Source organism: Ochotona curzoniae, unplaced genomic scaffold (assembly GCF_017591425.1).
Source record: "Ochotona curzoniae isolate NIBS_2020 unplaced genomic scaffold, NIBS_Ocur_1.0 contig_2754, whole genome shotgun sequence".
Classification (NCBI taxonomy): domain Eukaryota; kingdom Metazoa; phylum Chordata; class Mammalia; order Lagomorpha; family Ochotonidae; genus Ochotona; species Ochotona curzoniae.
In genome coordinates, this window is record NW_024465582.1 from 32,984,417 (window position 1) to 33,003,962 (window position 19,546).

The window sequence follows — 19,546 nt, forward strand, 5'->3', positions numbered from 1 at the left end:
AATTTTAGTTTTTTGTTTCAGTATAGTTTAGTACAACTTTAAAAATTAGGTCTGTGGGCCCAGCGCGATGGCGCAGTCGTTAAGGTCCTCGCCTTGCATGCCTGGGATCCCATATGGGTGCCGGTTCTAATCCTGGCAGCCCCACTTCCCATCCAGCTCCCTGCTTGTGGCCTGGGAAAGCAGCCATAACCCAAAGCTTTGGGACCCTGCACCCGCGTGAGAGACCCGGAAGAGGTTCCTGGCTTTGGATCGGCATAGCATCGGCCATTGCGCTCACTTGGGGAGTGAATCATCAGATGGAAGATCTTCCTCTCTGTCTCTCCTCTCTGTATATCTATTTTATTTTTCCAATAAAAATAAAATAAATCTTTAAAAAAAAAATTAGGTTTGTGCAGGCACGTCTTTCCAAGAAGTGAAAATTCTATCAAACAACTTGTTTGATTTTAATATGTAGTTGAAATGTTCTTCTGTATTTTGTTTCTTTTGGGAAAGGACCGTTTGGGAATTCTTGCCACTTCTCTCCTTTGGTAGTGAAAACCTTAATATGGTATATAAGTTCAAGAAAAGAAATTATGGCTGGGTCATTGATATGGTGAGTTAAGCAGCTGCTTACAATGCTGGTTTCCCACATAGGTGCCAGTTTGAGCCCCAGCTTCTCCACCTCAGATCTAGCTTCCTGCTAACGTACCTGGCCCAGAATCTGGCCTATGAGGCTAGGATCCAATTACCTATGTGGAAAACTCAGATGGAATTCTAGTCTCCTGGCTTTGGCTGCTGGAATACTCATTTACCACACTCTCCTTAAATTAATGTTTAAACACTATGTCTAAAGAAGGCATGTTCCTAAGAGGCTTTTAGAGCCTTTTTATGAAATATTATTCATTACTAGAGAATATGTATTACTATTAGACTACTTAATTTATTATATTTTTAAAGAGTAGCTCATTTTTATTGGAAAGGCAGATTTACAGGGAGAAGAAACAGAAAAGTCTTCCATCCACTGGTTCATTCCCTAAGTAGGTACAACAGTCGGCACTGAGTTGATCTGAAGCCAGGAACCAGAAGCCTCTTCCGGGTCTCCCACGGGGGTCCAGGGTCCCAAGGATTTGGACCATTTTCTATTGCTTTCCCAGGTCACAAACAGGGAGCTGGATGGGAAGTGGGGCATCCAGGACATGAACTAGTGCCCATATGGGATCCTGGTGCATGCAAGGTGAGGATTTAGCCACAAGGCTATTGCACCAGCCTTCTTAATTTATGATTTACATTATTATATATCAGCAAATCAACTGTAAATCAATCTATTTGATAATGTATCAGAACTTCACAGAGGAAAATTTCAGTGAGCAATGAGTATACACATTTTCAAGTAATTTTTTTCTTCTTTAATAAGGTCACTTTAGGATGCTATTATGATTGCATCTTGTTAGAGACAGCACTGGGTCATGCCAGCATTTGGAATAAGAAACAGCTAAGGAAATCCAAAGATATTAAAGGAAGTGACATTGATGATTTAAAATACAGCATTCTTCCCAAATCAGAATAGCTGAGGGTTGGAGCAGAATGCCATTGAAAACCTTATCATTGTTTTGCGCAGGTGTGGGAATGCTAAAGTCATATTTTAGTCCAAACTCTAAATCAGAACTTGTCATTCCATTCTATTTAAAGTTTTAAAGCAACTGGAAGAACAATTTCTTTCCTTCATTTCTATGGTTATAGTTTGGGACTCAGTCAAAACGTACCATATTTTAGTCTAAATGAATTAAAAGCTAAGGTGGCAAATGTTCCATTATTTACCCAGTGCTTCAGAAGGGCACAAAATAATCCTATTCATTTTTTTTTCTTTTTAAGAACTTTTATTTATTACATTATTCCATGATACAGGTCCATAGGGTCTGGGATTTCCCATCCTCCCTTCCCACCTCCCTATTTCCCCTACTGAATAACCCTTTTCTAATCCAGGCCTATATTTCCGATGCAAAAATATTAGGGATCAATGTCACTTATATGTAATCCCAAATGGTGGGCTGTATCTCTAAATGGATCTTACAGAATCATTAAATCAATCTTTTGGCAATAAATCAAGTGTGGAAGCGTTGTTTGTGGTCACCAACAAGGATTAGAAAAATTGGGTCTTGATTATCCTTAATATCCTGTTTGGTTACAAAGCTAACACTGCAAAGGAACCGCGTTTTTACATTCTAAATCCCTATTTACCATCTCCTCCAGCATGGCGTCCTTCTGGTTCCCATCCAGAGGACCGCTTGTGGGATGCTGTATCTGAGGAGAGTTCACTGGCTGAAAGTCACACTGAGTGATTTGTAGGCAACTGACCCATGGACACAGGACCAGCGCACCATCTAGACTCATCAAATTTCCTCCTTTGCTTAACGCTACTGTTCCTGAGCACATCCACTCAGACCATATGGTTCTTATTCAGTCCTTGAATGGCTTATTCAGGCAAACATCCAATGGCTGTAATAGCAATGGCAGACCCCCCAGGACTCACGCAAAGATCAGTTTTTAATTTTTTGGCTGTATTTCTTATTCCATCTGTTAAATGTACATGGAACAGTTCCCATACTTACATGGAACATTTGTGGAACTGCGCCCCAGGGCAGTCCCATACTTACATGGAACATTTGTGGAACTGCGCCCCAGGGCAGGGATCCCGTATCATATGCAGCCAGAATTGGACGAGATCATCATGGATCCAATCCTCTGGATATGTCTACACTATCACTTGAGTGATATGTCCACCCTCCCATTTTAAAAAAAAGATTTCTTAAAAAAAAAAAAAACCAAAAAAACACTTTGTGCAGCTTTGGGGAGGCAGTGTGTCGGTTCTTACTGCTTCTAGGGAGAGCAACTTTGAACTTCTTAGTTAGGATCAGGAGTTGTGTGCATAGCCTTCATATCCCTGAGACACACAAACCTGTGCTTGTAGCCTGTTCTGTGCTGTTCCCAATGTAGCCATGGGAAGCTCTGCCTACCATCAATTAAGGTGGACCAGTAAAGATGAAAAGTCATAATGAATAACATCTAGTATACATCCTAGATATTATCTCATTTCATTCTCACAACATCTCTCTGAAATACATGCATAATTGGAGGCCCTCATGGCGTGCATCTCTCTATTACATAAACCATACTAAAAGCAAAATAATATAGCTCTTAAAAAATACATAGAAATCAATTTTCTACCATTATGGAAATTCAAATTCTTAGCTCCATGTCCTGTCCCCGCTGTTGCCCTTTTGTGATTCCTTTGCTTAGATACTGCTACAGGTATGGAAATATCAAATTCGCTTAGTGTTCATGGGTAAGATACATGAGCACCACCCATCTTGTGCTCAGTGACGCTCTTAATCCCCGCAACAATGAAAAAATAATTTTTTTTTCTTTGTAAATTTTTTCAACTGAAGACAAGGTAAAATTAAAGTCAGTATACAAGGGCAAAGATTTCAACTCTGGAAATTAGAAAGACCTGGGCTAGAATTTCAGTTACGCTAATAAACTGCTGGGTAATCATAGGCTCTTAAGTCTTATCTTTCCCATTTGTAAAATGGAGTTAAAACAGTTCCCACATCATAGGATTTTTTTTTATTGATATTAAACAGAAGAATGGTTGTAAAGTACCTAGTAATATGTGCCTGGCAAAGTGTAAGTTCTTACAAAATATTCAGTCATCATCATCATTGTTACTGAGAATGTCAACTATTTTTAGATGGCAAGTTTACAGACTAACCACACAAACTTTTTTCAATTGAAAATTCCACTTTAATTTTGACACAAGCTCCTTGCATGGCTGTTTTGCTTTGAATCAAAATTCTGGATCTGGTTAAATTGCCTTAAGGGCAAAATGTACCTTTAGCAACAATAAACATGCTTCCTGCCCTCTTAAAGAAAAAAAAGAGACAACTATCAACAAATTAAACAAATTATAAAATCATGCAGGAGAGAACAGGATAACTCAATTTAAGAAATATAAATAAAAGATAATTTAGTAAATATTTAGCATGCATGTCTAGTTCTTTTGTTTCTCTTAAGAATGACTGTTGATTAGGTTCTCTAACAGCTTCTTCAAAAATCCAAAGTCAATAATGGGGATTTTTTTTGAGGGTGTTCCATGTTTTTGAAAGAATTATTAAGATTTGCTGTACAGATCAGTTCTAAATGGTGGCAATACATAAACCATATGACAACATACTCTTATATAAATGACACACAAGTTTTGCTAGACTTTAAGGTTCTTAAAAAAGTTTTTCAAGCAGCCCAAGCTGTTCCTTGGAAGTATGTCAGAAGCCAGCAAAGTTTCAAAGACAGGGTAAGGGGCTTGCAAAGGGCTCCATCAATAACGAGAGTATTTCCATGTTGTCAAATGTGTATAGCAGAACTCTTTAGAATTCATTTGAACAAGGAGTTGGCAACTATTAACCAATATCAATAACTGAGTCTTTAGAAATACTTTAACTTCATTTTATTCACTTTCCCTTTACTGTGCTTATCCTTATCTATGTTAGTAATTATGTCTCTTTTACTCTCTCAAGATCTAAATTCAATTCAATTTACTTTGCTATTACCTGAGAGTTTTCTTTAAGCAGCCTTCAAAGCTAAAGTTTCAAGTAATGTGCTATCTTTATCTCATGTATGCACAAACACTGCAAGATATGACATTTGCGAGTCCGACGCTCTCCTACTCATGTGTAGGTGTCATTCTTCTAGTTAATAGATCGAACATAAAATGGTATTTGTCAAGAATGGTTGGTTCTAAAATAAACCTAAACAGTTGTTTCAACAATGTGTTTCCTAACATTTTCTATCACTTTGGTAAAAATTAAAAAAGGAATTTCTTGATAGTGTTGTGTTTCTATTGGCTACTTACAAAAACTGGGGGGGGGGATCCTTGATCCTTTTAAATGACCCTATCAATTCATATATTTAACATAATTTACCAACATTTCCAAACTCAGCATGGAAAAGCCATCACCATGGCTCTAGGTCATGGGTCCTGAATGAAGCCGTCAGCAAGGATTAATAAACTGTGACAGTTGCCCAAAAGCTTTCATTCCTTCTATTTAAACATCAGATTGCAAGCTGAAATTCAGCAATAATCCTTGTTGAAACTTGCCCAGCTAACATGGAAGAAGTCAGAACTGAGAAAAAATGATGACACTAGTTACTATTATAAATTTAGTCTATAATAATAAATCATAGAATTTACACATATAGCAATTTATAGAGAATTTTAGGAGTAGCACACAATTCCTTCCAACTATTTGGAAAATTCTCGACAGTGATATTTTTGAAAACTAGACTGATGAAACTAAAGTTACTTATCTCCAATTTCTATGGTCATTACATTGTTTATTTTTTCACTACTAGTCCTTTCTCTCATACTATAATTTAAAAATTTATTTTGGGTCACATAATTTTCCTAGGGATCACTAACCAGAAGAAAACTAGATCATTTAATACAAAATTGTTGCTGACTTTTTTATTGTACAAATATTAACTTATACATGTATCAACAAAAAGCTGCAACTCAACTAGTCTAGAATACAATTGCTGCAATTTCCTAAACAATGTGTATTTATAGAGAACAAGATATGACAATCTACTGTGCTAGGAGTTTACTGTTTTTAACGGCATACAAACTAATGAACAAAATTTCCTAGTGTTTAAATATTAGCACCAGAAATTGTATCAGTTCAGCCTCTAAGTCAAACAGCTAGTAAATCATTTGAGCTTACCCCTTTTTCAATGTTCCCAGTTTGACACAGCGTCCCCTCAGCTGCTGGGATACTATTGGTAACACAGCGATTGCTTTTGCTCAGGCACCAGAGCTCTCTACACACTTCCTAGGAAAGAAGGCAAAAGCAAGTTGATCAGAATTACATACCAAAGTCATGGCCAATGCTTCTATCAAGTACACTGAGTCATTTAGCATGATGTTCCAGGTCTCATATCACTGTGGAAGCATCAGAGATGAAAAATGTGGATATTTTATAAATAAATAAAGATAAATTTTATAAATAAAATTTGTAATATTTTATAAATAAATAAAAGATATTCCTTATGAAAGGTGAGTCACTCACTTTTCAAAACCATTTAAACAATTGTCTTCATAACTCTTAGTAGACAAAGTATATCTTAGTTTTGAAAATTGATTAGGATTTATCTTATAATATTCCGCAGATATTTCATTAATGTAGAAGAGTAGGGAAAAATGAACATGCAAAAAAGGAAATACATGTTTATCTCAGGCAAGAATATTCAACAGCATAAACCTACCAATTAATGCTGTTTGAAGCTATCTTGCCTTGTTGATTATGAATTTCCATTATCTTACCCCAGCACTTAGCAACAGACCATATATTCTGAACAATGACTTGGGGGCGGGGTGACCACATGATCTAATACTTGTTTGCTCAGTGGAACAGAATATATATATATATTTTAAAACAGAATACTGACTGCTACCGCTACCTGTGTATGGCCTCAGGCACAACATCATAGAGCTAGGTCAGTTCAAGCCCCATCTCCTCCACTTCCCTTCCAGCTTTCTGCTGACAGACACCATAGGAGGCAGCAGCGGATGGCTTACGTAGCTGTGTCCCTGCCACCCATGTGTGGATGTCCAGATTTGAGTTGTGGGTTCCTGGGCTTCAGTCCGGCTGCTGCAGACTAACTCAAGTCTATGTAAACACTGACAAACTTCATAGATAATAAACATTCTCCATATATTAAACAAGGCTAGGATGCCTGTCTCTTTGCTCTTCCAGATAAAATTGAAGGTAAATAAATTTTAAAATGTTTAAAAAGGAAAGGATTATTCATTATTCATCTGCATGTAGATTGAACGCTTCGTAACCAGTGAAAGCAGCCAAAATGTTCTTGTAAACTCCACATAGCAAAGGGATATGACAATAATACAAAGTGCCTTTCACTTACCTGGCACGTCGCAGACATTTCTGCTACATGACACTGAAGATTTGAAATGAATGTCTAATTTCATGGGCTTAGCTTATAACTAATTAGGAGAATTGCCTGACAATGCACATAGGTGGTAGTATTTCTCATATTTATTTAAGAATATTTAGTTAAAATCTACTGTGCTGAAGGAATTATGCATTATAAAAAATAATATTCCAAGCTATCATTCACAATTCATAGTAACTTCCCTGAAGAAGTGAAGGTATAGTCAGATGACCAGCATGAGTCTGCATGTCACAGACTGAAACTGCTCTGTGATATTAATTTGGTCAGGTTTTTCTCATAAAATTAAACTTTCTGTTTTAATAGGTTATCAGCATATCCTAATTTTTTCATTTTTATAGACTTTAAAAAAATTCTTGATGGCAGGGTTGGTGTGTTAACGGGAACCTGTTTTTTTTTTCCCCTTGGCAAAATTAGAAGGTTGGCATCCTTTTATTGGTCTGCCAAGTTTTAAAATGCAAAAATCTAAACATTTGTGAACTATCCACTGCCCAGATTTGTTTTTTTTTTTTTTTTACATTGATTGACTTCATTTGAGAGACAAAGAGAGAGAAATTTCCTATCAACTGGTTAATTCTTGGAATGCCAGAAACAAAGGACTTTGTGTAGCACTTTCAGTCTTTTTACAAGAGCTTCTATGTGCTGTGGTAGACGGTCTCTTTAATTGTGATAATGCTCTCCTGACCATTTCAACTCACCAATCTACTATGAAATAATAATACAGGAAAAACAAAACTATGGAATCATTCCTCAAGTTGTCAGCTGTTCATGTCTCAGTCACAGAAATATGTGTTGTAGTTAGATGAACTAATATATTTGCTAGTGTGAGTTTATCTAGCATCTTTGGTTTTGTACTTGAAAGAATGATGGTGGTTATGGTTTCTCAAGCTTTTGAAGTTGAAACTCTTTTCTTTGACTTTGGAGAGTCCATGTTACTGGGGCTGGCACTGAGACATTGGCTGGGTAGCCTGTGTGTCAGCATCCCATCTGGGTGCTGACTACAGTCCCGGCTGTTTCACTTCTGATCCAGCTCCCAGCTGGTGTGCCTGTGAAAGCAGTGGAGGACTGCTCAGGTGCTTGGGTCTCTGCATCCACTTGAGAGAAGATTCCAGCTCCAGGATTTGGCCTGGCCCAGCTCTACTAAGACCAGTTTGGGAATGAACCAGCAGATGGAATCTCTCTCTCTGCAACTCTTTCAAATAAATAAACAAATCTCTAAAAAGCCAATGGTATTGACTTTACCATTAGGGGAAAAAAATATGCACATCAGCCTAAATGAAAAGGCAGTTTAGTAGGTAAAAATGATGGGGAGAATATTTCATTTCAGCATATAGGAGTCTTCAAATATCAGAGCTGAGCAATGATAAACTAAATGCATCACCGGAAATACTGCACAATATTATGTGACGAGAAAAGGATGCTATGAGAGAGAAGAAAAGAAATAATACTTTTCAGGGTTAACTGTCGATTACTGTGCTAAGCATCCTGCATTTCATTTAATCAGGGCAATCTTAGAAAGTGTGAGAAACCTTATATGCAGAAAAATGTAGCAATTTGATTCAATTCTATCTAGATCTAAATTTGAATCAGCTTGATCTGAGATCAATGCCCAAGACTCGCCACACAACTAAGCTACTTTCCTAATTCTCTTAAACATATCAGAACTGAATTTTGTCACCGGGCTCCATTGTGTAGAATAGATAATTGACCAACTTATATAGAGCCTTTCCATATAAAAAAAGAAATAAAAATTATCCTTCATAACATTTCAATGTTTTTCAAGTAATTATGCAAAAGCAAACTAAAAAGTGAGAAAATCTTTGATTTCCCTAGGAAAATCAACATTAGCAGCTGACACAAAGGGAAAAGGACCTGAAAAGCAAAAGGTAATTTTATAATAGAATTAGTAAATAAAGAAATGCTTTAAAAAGAAAGTGGTATATCTATTACAAGATGTTTGCTGAGAACCAATGAAAGAAATATTGACAAATTATCTGCCCTGGGAAAACCTGAACACCTCTGCAATCTTGGTCCTCGATTCTGAGTATGAAACATCCTCTTTGTCCTTACTGCGCTATCAGCAACATCTTTCAGCAGCTGTGCACAATCAAGCATCCCGATGGGAAGGAAGGTCAGGAAAGAGCGTGGTGGTTAGAAGGTCACTTACCACATGAAACCCACATCTGGTGACCCTGTGGCCCAGAAGCAGTTTACAGGTCATTGGAAGAAAGAGAATATGTGCACTGTCACTTCTGCCTTAAACAGTTCAACCTTGTTACGTGGTAATTTAAATGGAAGAGATTTTAAAAAGGCAAAAAAAGAAAAAAATCTAGTCTAGAAATTTAGGTTAGATAATTATCAACTTAAGGGAATTAAAAATGATTAAATGCTAAAAAGAAGAAGAAAAATATCTACAAAGTAAACTCAGGGTTAAAAAATAATCATCTTTAAGGATATGGGTGATTTGTATCTACTATTTTGGCTTAGGATTTAAGAAAATTAAAATGAAATATGCTTTTTGCTAAGCATGTTCTAGATACAAATATCTGTTTGAACTCCAGAAGAATATTGAGGTGCTAAAATATTTCCAAATCTTTCATTCCCTACGAGCATCCCAGACAATACAGCAGAATATTTCTACTGCCTTGACATCTTCTAGAAAAGTGATTCTATGATTTCTCTCAATGCAACACTTCATAACATGGAATTCTTCGGACTATCTAATCTACAGCATCTGAACTGTAAGACTTAAGACGACCTTGGATCTTCACATGCTTTCGGTGGGCAGGAGAGTAATGTGTTACCAATGACCAAATCACAGTTTTAACATCTGAGAATCATTCTGAGGCCAAAACGAGGCTGTTTAGTTTTCTCCTTGAATTTCCCCATCATAATGGGTTTATGCTTCTCAGCACTTCAGCACTACTGTCTCCCTAGTTAACTGCAGCTTCTTAAAAAATTGTGTGTGTACTTAACAGTCTCTTTATAAATACTACTAGAATAAATCAGGATATAATTATTTGAAAGAATTATTCTTAATGACAGATAATGACTTGAATCTTCATTAAGTGATAGTGATAAGAGAAAAAAAAAAGAAGAAACAAAAGTGACACGGCAGGAAAACACCAACAGGTAACATCTAAGAGATCAAACGCGCAAGTGTTGACTCAGTATTCTCCAGGGAAGGATACCTTGATCAGGCACCCAACTGTCTTGTCTCCAGTAGCAACCCTGACTGCAAAAAGTTAGCTTCCAGGTGGAGAAAACTTAATGACATTATTACCATAGTTAGTAATTAATGCATTTTAAAACTATCTTTACTATTTTGCATTTTAATTCTTTGTTGATCTAACAGTCTTAACAATACATTGGCCTGCTGGTAGATTTATTTAGGTGGTTAAAAATGCAGATTTTACAAGATTAGCCTATGTGCCTATCTTTCCTATTATAAATCAATAAGTTCAATCATATATATACATATATACATATATACATATATACATATATACATATATACATATATACATATATATATCCTTAGATCTTTCATGTCTTATATTAAATACTAAAAATCTCTTAAAGTTTGAAATACTTATGGTACTTTATTATTTGCAGAAGCTTTTTTCTATTATTAAATATTGAACTGAGGCATTTAGAAGATTCAAGTTGGGTGATCTGTAAGTATCATACATTTCTCATGGAAGGAATCAAAACTAAAGTCTTAGAATTTGCAAAGTTATGTCACACTTTTAGATGTCCTTTCAAATTTCTACTGTAACACACTGGGATTTTTCTACCAAAAAGTCAAAATTACAAAAGTAGTAAAAAAAAAAAAGTAGAACAAAAACCAAAAATAAATAAAGAAAAACACAAGCAAAATTATAGAACTCATACAACTTTAATTTCTATGCCATTAATCTGAGTTGTAGTACAGCACTTTCCACTACTTAAAAAAAAAACATAATTATGTAGGAAAACGAGGGCATGCTGCAATGGAGTGATATTTGTAGGATGTGTTAGGGGAGGAGAAAAAGGAAGAGAAGGGCTTCCATCATTTTACAAAATTTTAATTTTCAAATACTGTTTTTCTAGGTTACAGAACTTTGTTTCCTAAGATTTAATGTTCCTTAGAAATCGTGTTTTTCTGCATATCAATAAGCTGTAATGATTTCATTCACCCAAAATCATTTAATAGTTTCTCATTACCTTTAATAAAGAAATATGAAATTCTTAGCATGCCAATGAGTTGCAGTCTGTTCTACCTCATTTATACGGTGCTTGAGAAAACAAACAAACAAAACAAAACACTGCACTTTTCTCAGCTCTTCACAGCATCAAGGTCTTTACCTCATCCAGAGAATTCTCCTCACTCATTTTCAACAAATATTTACAGAGCTGCTATAATTATGACAGATGTTGTGCTACTCATTATACAAATATCCACGAAAGGGACCTACACTAGGAAGCAGCATTATTAGCCAATTGCCAATGGTGCTGGCATTCTGTATGGATGCTGTTACGGTCCCTGCCACCTGCTAATGGGCCTGGGAAAGCTGCAGATGATGGCTTGCACATGGCCTAAAACTTGGGTCTCTGACACCCACATGGGAGTGACTGGCCTGGCCCACTGCTGGATTGAGGCCATTCTGGAAATGAGCTAGAGGATGGAGGAACACTGTGTTTCCAAATAGATGAATCAATCTTTAAAAATTAAATTTAAAAAAATCCTCAAAATCAGGTAGAATCTGTTTCCCCACAGAAATTACACTTAATTCACGTGTGCACAGCTACACACGTGCAAATTTAAGTCAGCTTGCGGGGAAGGTCTTGACTTCCATCAAAAAAATATTTGGTTTCACTTTGTGTCAGAATATGTTTCCTTATTCGTGGCTCAGAATATATGATATATTGGTATGTCATTCAGTTCTGCTTTAAAATAAGCTATAATAATATACAGCATACTACTATTCATTTATGTGTTAAGTCTATGGAATAATGGATAAATTTCATGAAGAAAATTTCTCATAAATTAAGAAAGGCATGACATATACAAAATTTCCATTTTTTGAGGCTTGAATCTATTTATTTACTTTTCGTCTTAAGGGCAGAAAGAGAGAGATGATCTTTCCCCATTTGCTGCCCAAATGCCTCATTTAGGGATGTAGTGGATTGAAACCTACGAGCTGCTTCAGTCCTGGCCTCCAGGCGGATAGAGGGGACCCAAACACCTAAGCCATCACCTGCCACCTCCCACAGAATACTGATCAGGAAGCTGTGGTTCAGACACTGCGAACTGGGATGAGACTGTTCCATGCAATAACCTAATGGCTGCACCACAAAATCAGTTCTTGATGCCTACCAACAATTTATGCACCAAATATTATTAATCTATATTGAATTATTAAGCGTGCAGAAAACAATGTTTGGTCTATGTGCTGAAGTGTTAGAATAAAGAAATATGGGGGGAGGGTTGGTAAATCTGAGCTTGATCTCTGAATTAATCTGGTTTTTCTTTGGAAGCAATTAAAAAAATACCCAGAGACTATCAGTTTTACAAGCTTATTGGTAGTTTCCCTCCTAAACATATTTTTACTATAGTAATATGATTTTGGCTAACCTACTTTTTTTAAAAAAGATTTATTTATTTATTGGAAAGTCAGATATACAGAGAGGAGGAGAGACAGAGAGGAAGATCTTCCATCTGATGATTCACTCCCCAAGTGAGCACAACAGCCGGTGCTGCGCCGATCCAAAGCCAGGACCCAGGAACCTCTTCTGGGTCTCCCACACGGGTGCAGGGTTCCAAGGCCTTGGGCCATCCTCGACTGCTTTGCCAGGCCACAAGCAGGGAGCTGGATGGGAAGTGGAGCTGCCAGGATTAGAACTGGCGCCCATATGGGATCCCGGGCGCATTCAAGGCAAGGACTTTTTAGGTGCTAGGCCACGTCGCCGGGCCCTAATCTACTTTTTTATAGTTCTTTCTTAATAAATTGGAGAAGCCTAATAGAAAATGTTAGAGAAATGGAAGAATAGATTCTACAGAGCTTTTCAGTACCATCCCAAAAAAAGACACACAGAAATATTACTTAATTGCAATATTGATCCCGCTGGTCTGTTTGCTATGTATTTCCATCCAAGAAGTACTGTAGGTCTCTAAGAGACCTGTAACATAGATAGCAAAGATTGTTTTTGAAATATCTAATAGTTGTCCAGCATTGTATGCTGCTCTCTGCACTTGCAGCTTATGTACAAGAAACCCTATGTTTTAAATATAAGCTAAAAGAAAACAAATTCATCGAAAGCCAAGATGAAGACATCTGAGAAATGACTCTGATGATGATTTCAGAGGTCATCTGATCGCTTCTCTGCGTAAGAGAGTAGGACAAGGGGCTTTCAAATTCATTCAATTTCAATTACTAGTGACACTACCAGATACAAACTAACTTACATAGTGTTCTGAGACAGAATATACCTGCTATGTCTATGTTAGTTAACATTACTATACCTAGTGAATTGAGATGTTATTTCTATGTTCTATCATATTTTATATTTTTTTAGTTTCTTCATCTAGGAACAATTATGACTTCAATTAAGGCACTGTGAAGTATCTTATTTAAAAAGTACTTTATAATTATCAGAAACGACTTCGCATTACTATAATTTTGTGTATTGCGCTGTAGTTTTTATTGTTTGTATGTATTTTCACTGTTTTTCTTGGAATTTAGAAATACTAGCAACATAAAAATACATATGCAAAGATAATAGATGTTTTAAAATCTTGTCCTCAGTAGAAAAGTTTCATGTAAATTCCAAAATGCAACTAGCACATTTATTAATGTACCAGCTTACTAAGAATTCATCAAGAACTCAGGCAATGTGGCATAGTATGTAAAGCAGCTGCCTATAATGCTGGCATCCCATCTGGGCAGTGGTGCGCACCCAGGTTGCTCCACTTCTCATCCAGCTTCCTGTTAACGGCCTGGGAGAAGCAGCAGCAGAAGGCCCATGTGCATGGGCCCCTGGCTATTCAGGTGGGAGATCCAGACAAAGGACGCGGCTCTGGGTTCCTGCCAGGTCCAGCCTCTCTCTTTCTCTCTCTCTCTCTCTCTCTCTCTCTCTCTCTCTCCCTATTTCTGTCTGTGCCTTTTTCAAATAACTAAATAACTTTTTAACAACAACCCGACCACTCCCTACCCCCCCCCCACATTTAGGCAAGATTCTTCATGACTAAACACACAGTCATTGGTAACGTGGCCATGACCACATCATAGCCAGAAGAGGTGAAAAACTAAATACTGCTGCGCTCATTCTATGCTTTTCTAAAACCTCTGACATCACTGGAGACATGCTAGTCGAACAGAAATCACTTCCTGATTCTTTAACAGCCTTTGGAAAAGCTCCAGTGTGGTAAGGATACAACAGCGGTGTTTAGTGTTGAATACAGCAGGCCATACTCAGACTCTGGATGGTTCTACCTTCACCTGACATCTGAGATATGATTTGCTTATCTGACTGGACTACCACCCTCAAAGCTACTTTCTAAAGTTGTTTAGAATTGCTTAAATCCATAAGGATGTGCCAAACAAAACAAAACAGGGGTTTGGGTGCTATCAATTGTGTAAATTTATTTTTTTTCTTTCAGGGACAGTTTAAGAAGTAGAAGTGATTACAAAGAATCTATTATGATTCAAGAAACTCTATCAGTGCTACATAACACTTTGTAAAAAAATACCCTAAAGTAAACCCTAAGTTTTTTTTTTTTTATGGTACAAGAATATTTGGTTGCAAATGACAGGGAAGAGGATTCATGACAAAATATATGAAATTACAGACTTAGAAATGCTAACGTCTCTCTCTACACCTTGCAGTTTTCTTTTATAATTATCACAGAAGTTATTATAAATACAACCCATGAAGAATCTAAAAACACAGTGTAAGGAACATAAACTAAAAAAACACACAATTTCATAATTATTGCTTATTTCATTTCAAATCAGATCATCTGAAATGAATGAGAAACACAGATACAGTGAGGTAGATTTAGTCTACTTTTAAAAAGTTAAAGAAGCAGAATTGAAGAGAAAGAGTGAAAGAAAGAAACAGAGTTTCTCCCACCTATTGGTTCACTTCACACACGCTTACAACAACAGGGTAGGAACAGGTGGAAGTTAGGAGCCTGAAGCTTAGTCCATGTCCCTCCCATGGGGGACAGGAACCCAACCACTTGGCCCCTTGCCTGTGGTCTTCCACAGTGCAAATTACCAGGAAGCAGAAACTGGGACAAAACTGCACTTGAATCCAGGTACTCAGACATGGGCTGTATGAACAAAGAAATGCGGAACACTTAGATAAAAATACTCTAATAGAAAATCTATAATCTCAGTTTAAAATGAATTCCAATTTACCAGCCAGTTTGCATATAGAAAGGCTGTGATTAAAGTCTGACTGGTTTACAGATGAAGGGTGGAATAACCTAAAGACAAACAAAACTGGAACCCCACAGAAGAACAGTATGGAAGACCTTCACAATAATCAGAGAACCAATACTTTATTCAAGGCCCTATACACCCAGGTAATCATATATAACCTTTCAGGCTAGTGTAATAAATGTATTGCCAGAGCCTACCTAAAAGAAATATTTTTGAAAATCACTTATCTTTTACTAGATCCAAGAAGAGTAATTAATGTAGGACAATGGTCTATCATTAAGTCTTTATTAATTTAAAACTTATAATCATTTTTATGACACTATTATTTTAAAAAGTATTGCACACAAAAATAGTAACCAGGACTTTAAACTTCTCTTTCAAATTTGAAAGATTTTTGGCAACCAATGTGACATTTGAAAACCCATTTTTTCATTTGTCATGCTTATTCTGTATTTCTACTATGAACCAGTGTCCTCTACCAGACACTACAATATTTCTCTGTGGAACTTTTTATATGATTTTTGATATTGTCTTTTAACTTTTAAAGGCAGATATAAAGAGCAAATTCTAATGCCTACCTTTTAATTTTCTACAACAATTTTCCTTGTTTCACTATTTGGGTGAATGTCATCTTGTCCTTGACTGATTATCATGTTGGAATGTGGGCAGTGGATGAAGCAACTTGAAATGATTCAGTGCTAGCTAATACGAATTAAAGCAAAGGCACCTAGCCAATGTAAAAATACCCTTTAGCTCAATGCGAAAAGTACCAGAAAAGAAGGATTTGCAGAGGGCTTTTAAAATCACAACATTTCAAAAGACAAAGTTAACCCAACATGTAAAGAATAAATACATTAGAAGTCATTAAACTCGCACCATATCCCTCACAAGAAGTTTGAGATACATTAATTTTAGCATACTCAGACATCTAGAAATAGATATTATAGAAATGGCAACCATCATAATCCCATCATAACAATTGTGTCATGAAAACAACGTATGTAAGTGGCTAAACAAAAGGATGAAGACTTCTTACCCCATATTTGCATTGGCGGGAGGTTGATCCATACTGGAAACGACACTGCTCATCGGCGTCATACACCTGACCTGGAGCCACAGCTGGATAAAGAAAGTCACGCTTGGGAGGCTCATTATCAAGGCAAGTACCACGGCCTGAACTGTTCAACATAAAGGATCAAAGGAAATTAGGTACTCTATGGACAACTTCAGCCATAATTATGAGACCAGGTGTTCAGCTCTTTGTTTTAGTAATTTCATTCATGCAAAACAATGTATTCTACCCCCACATAAGCACAAACCCAACAGAATTGCTTCACTAAAACCTGAAGAAGAGTTCCAATTTTTTTTTTTACACCAAAAATAAAATAAAAGCATCTCAGACAACAATGTGACAATGTCTTGTTGGCCCTTAAAACACTGGCGTAAATTAATTTATAAAGGAATCAAAACAGAACTTTATATTGCCCCAAGCTTCTTTTTTTTATTGCAAATATAAGCACATCTGGTAGCAGAATTAAAAACATGAAATGTGGAAAGTTTTTTTTTTTTTAATTGTGGCTGTACTTCTTAAAAACCTAATTTATATACTTCCACTTTGGGCAGAACAATAGATGCTGAGGGAAGACGTGTCTATAGGTTCTTGAAATATTTCACTAATAAATAAGCTGAATGACAGATGGGGTCAAGATCCAAAATACTCTTCTTAAGTAAATTAGAAGTGTTTAGTCTCTTAAAAATTTCGTATTTCATCTAGGGTTTTGATGAAAACTGGAAAAGAGAATGTTCTTGTCTCTCTAATTTCTGCTTTTCAAAGGATGCCTGCACTCAAACATAATATTTTAATTCAGTGGAACAAATAACATGAAGACTGCCAAGAGCCAGACAGAATACCTTCAAGCGTTTTAAACTTTGCTGTATATAATGGTTCGTTTTTATTTTAGTCAGTGTGCATAAAGCAGGACAGATGCTTTTTTACTTTCATTTCACATGTGAGTAAGTTAGAATTTTTAAAGAATTTCTATGCCAACATTTAAAAATTTTTTCCAACATTCCTGTCCATTGTGCCAGCACTCGTGTTTTTTTTTTCCCCCAAATCTTTTCCATCCACTTTGCCAAAGGAAAATAATTTCACAAGTAGAAGTTCCTCAACTGTTATTTAGGAAAGTCCAGCTTTTCATTTACAGATAGGTATAAGAAAGAATCGAAACAGCAGGTTTTATATGCGCTTAAAAGTTTCTCATATCCTTAAAACAGAAAAGCTAAGGTGTTCTACAAAGGTGTACATTTGCACAGCTAGTCATTGTGTCCATTTAAGAACTGAATCTTATAGATTCAAAGACCAAGGGGACACAGTCTATCTTTTTTACCCCATTTCCTTTCATTTACATCTCTCTTTAATCTATCAAATATTTTGGATGAGGCATTAAATGCTGTACTTCTATAGAAAAATGTTTCTGTTGTCTACTATATTCATTTTGGTTGTCGCTGCTGAACATGCCTAACGGAGAACATTCTTTTCTTCAGCCAGCTAACCAGTTTTCCTAACAAAACTTCTAAATTTCCTTTTCATTATACTTAAAAACAAAATTGGCATATACCTCAGTGAGAAAAACCTATTTCCTACGTCTCAATTATTTAAACAGTAATTGTGAGGGATGCTGTTGTGGCACAGTCCTTTAAGCTGCTCACTGCAACCTGGTATCCCATGAGTGCCACGTGGGTGACGGGCTGCTGCACTTCCAATCCAGTTTCCTGCTAAATGCCTGGGAACACAGCAGATGAAGTGCTGCTGTGAGACCCAGACAGCATTCCTAGCTCCTGGCTTCGGCCTGGGTCTGACCTGGTCATCGCAGCCATGTGGCGAGTAAACAAATCTGTCTTCTCCTCTCCCCCCCTTCGTCTGTTTCTTGGCGTCTCCCTTGGTTTCGATTGCTCTATTTTTTAAAGACATAAATAACTGAATCTTTAAAATAACTAACTAGGGCCCGGTGTGATAATGTAGGGGTTAAAGTCCTCGCCTTGAACACGCCGGGATCCGATATGGGCACCAGTTCTAATCCCAGCAGCTCCACTTGCCATCCAGCTCCTCGCTTGTGGCCTGGGAAAGCAGTCAAGGATGGCCCAATGCTTTGGGACCCTGCACCTGCATGGGAGACCTGGAAGAAGCTCCTGGCTCCTGGCTTCGGATTGGCTCAGATCCAGCCGTTGCAGCAGCTTGGGGAGTGAACCATCGGACGGAAGATCTTCCTCTCTGTCTCTCCTCCTCTCTGTATATCTGCCTTTCCAATAAAAATAAATAAATCTTAAAAATAACTAGTGAGAACTTTTTTATGTCATTACATGCAAACTTTCAAAAAATGTAATTCTAAATCTGAAACTATACAATAAGGTTAATGACAAAGAGATTATATTTCAATTGTATAACAGAAAAAGTAACATTAATTTGATAATGCAGATCATTTGTGAGCTGACTGAATCAGTAGTTTAACTTTTCAGTTTTCCTACTAAATCACCAGTTTCTGCTCTGTTTATAATAAAAATTTAAAATATCCCTATGGATAGAATTAAATATTCAATAAAATAAAATAAGTTAAATGCTACTAAAAATCAACATAAAATATCAAATTGTGTGCCAAGGTAGCCAAGTACAGTACGCTACACTTACAAGCAGTAACAAAAAATATTTACCAATAGCATAAAAATACCTATAGGATATATTTACCTAAGGAATATCAACTCAAAGCCCATTCAAGATGTTTAGGAATATAGAAAATTAACATAAACACTTAAAGGAAGTATTATGTGGAACCCAAGGAAGAATTCAAAAATATACATGAGGAAGAAATATTTCTTTCATGGTGAATTGAGAATTTGCTTAAATTTGGAGGAACCAAGACAATTTCCTTATATTTTTGTTTCCAAAATTAGCAATCTTCCAATAATTGCTCATACTCTTTAAATGGGGCCCAGTGTTGTGGCAGAGCAACTTAAGCCACCATCTACGACACCAGCATCTTATTTGGGTGCTGGCTCCAGTCCCCACCATTCTGCATCCTAGCCAGCTCTCTGCTAATGTGCCTGGGAAAGCAATGAGGCTA

The 19,546-nt window shown here is 36.6% G+C and overlaps 1 protein-coding gene across 2 annotated transcripts in view; it reads right to left on the reverse strand.

Annotated features, from left to right (window-relative positions):
• The window catches only part of ADAMTS6 (ADAM metallopeptidase with thrombospondin type 1 motif 6), a 257,026-nt gene that overhangs the window by 99,297 nt on the left and 138,183 nt on the right, over positions 1–19,546 (reverse strand). For both annotated transcript variants that reach the window (XM_040977601.1, XM_040977602.1), the window contains 2 exons: positions 16,465–16,606; positions 5,754–5,861 (listed from right to left, as the gene is read on the reverse strand). In XM_040977601.1, coding sequence (XP_040833535.1) covers positions 5,754–5,861; positions 16,465–16,606 — 250 coding nt within the window. The remainder of the gene's footprint in view (positions 1–5,753; positions 5,862–16,464; positions 16,607–19,546) is intronic.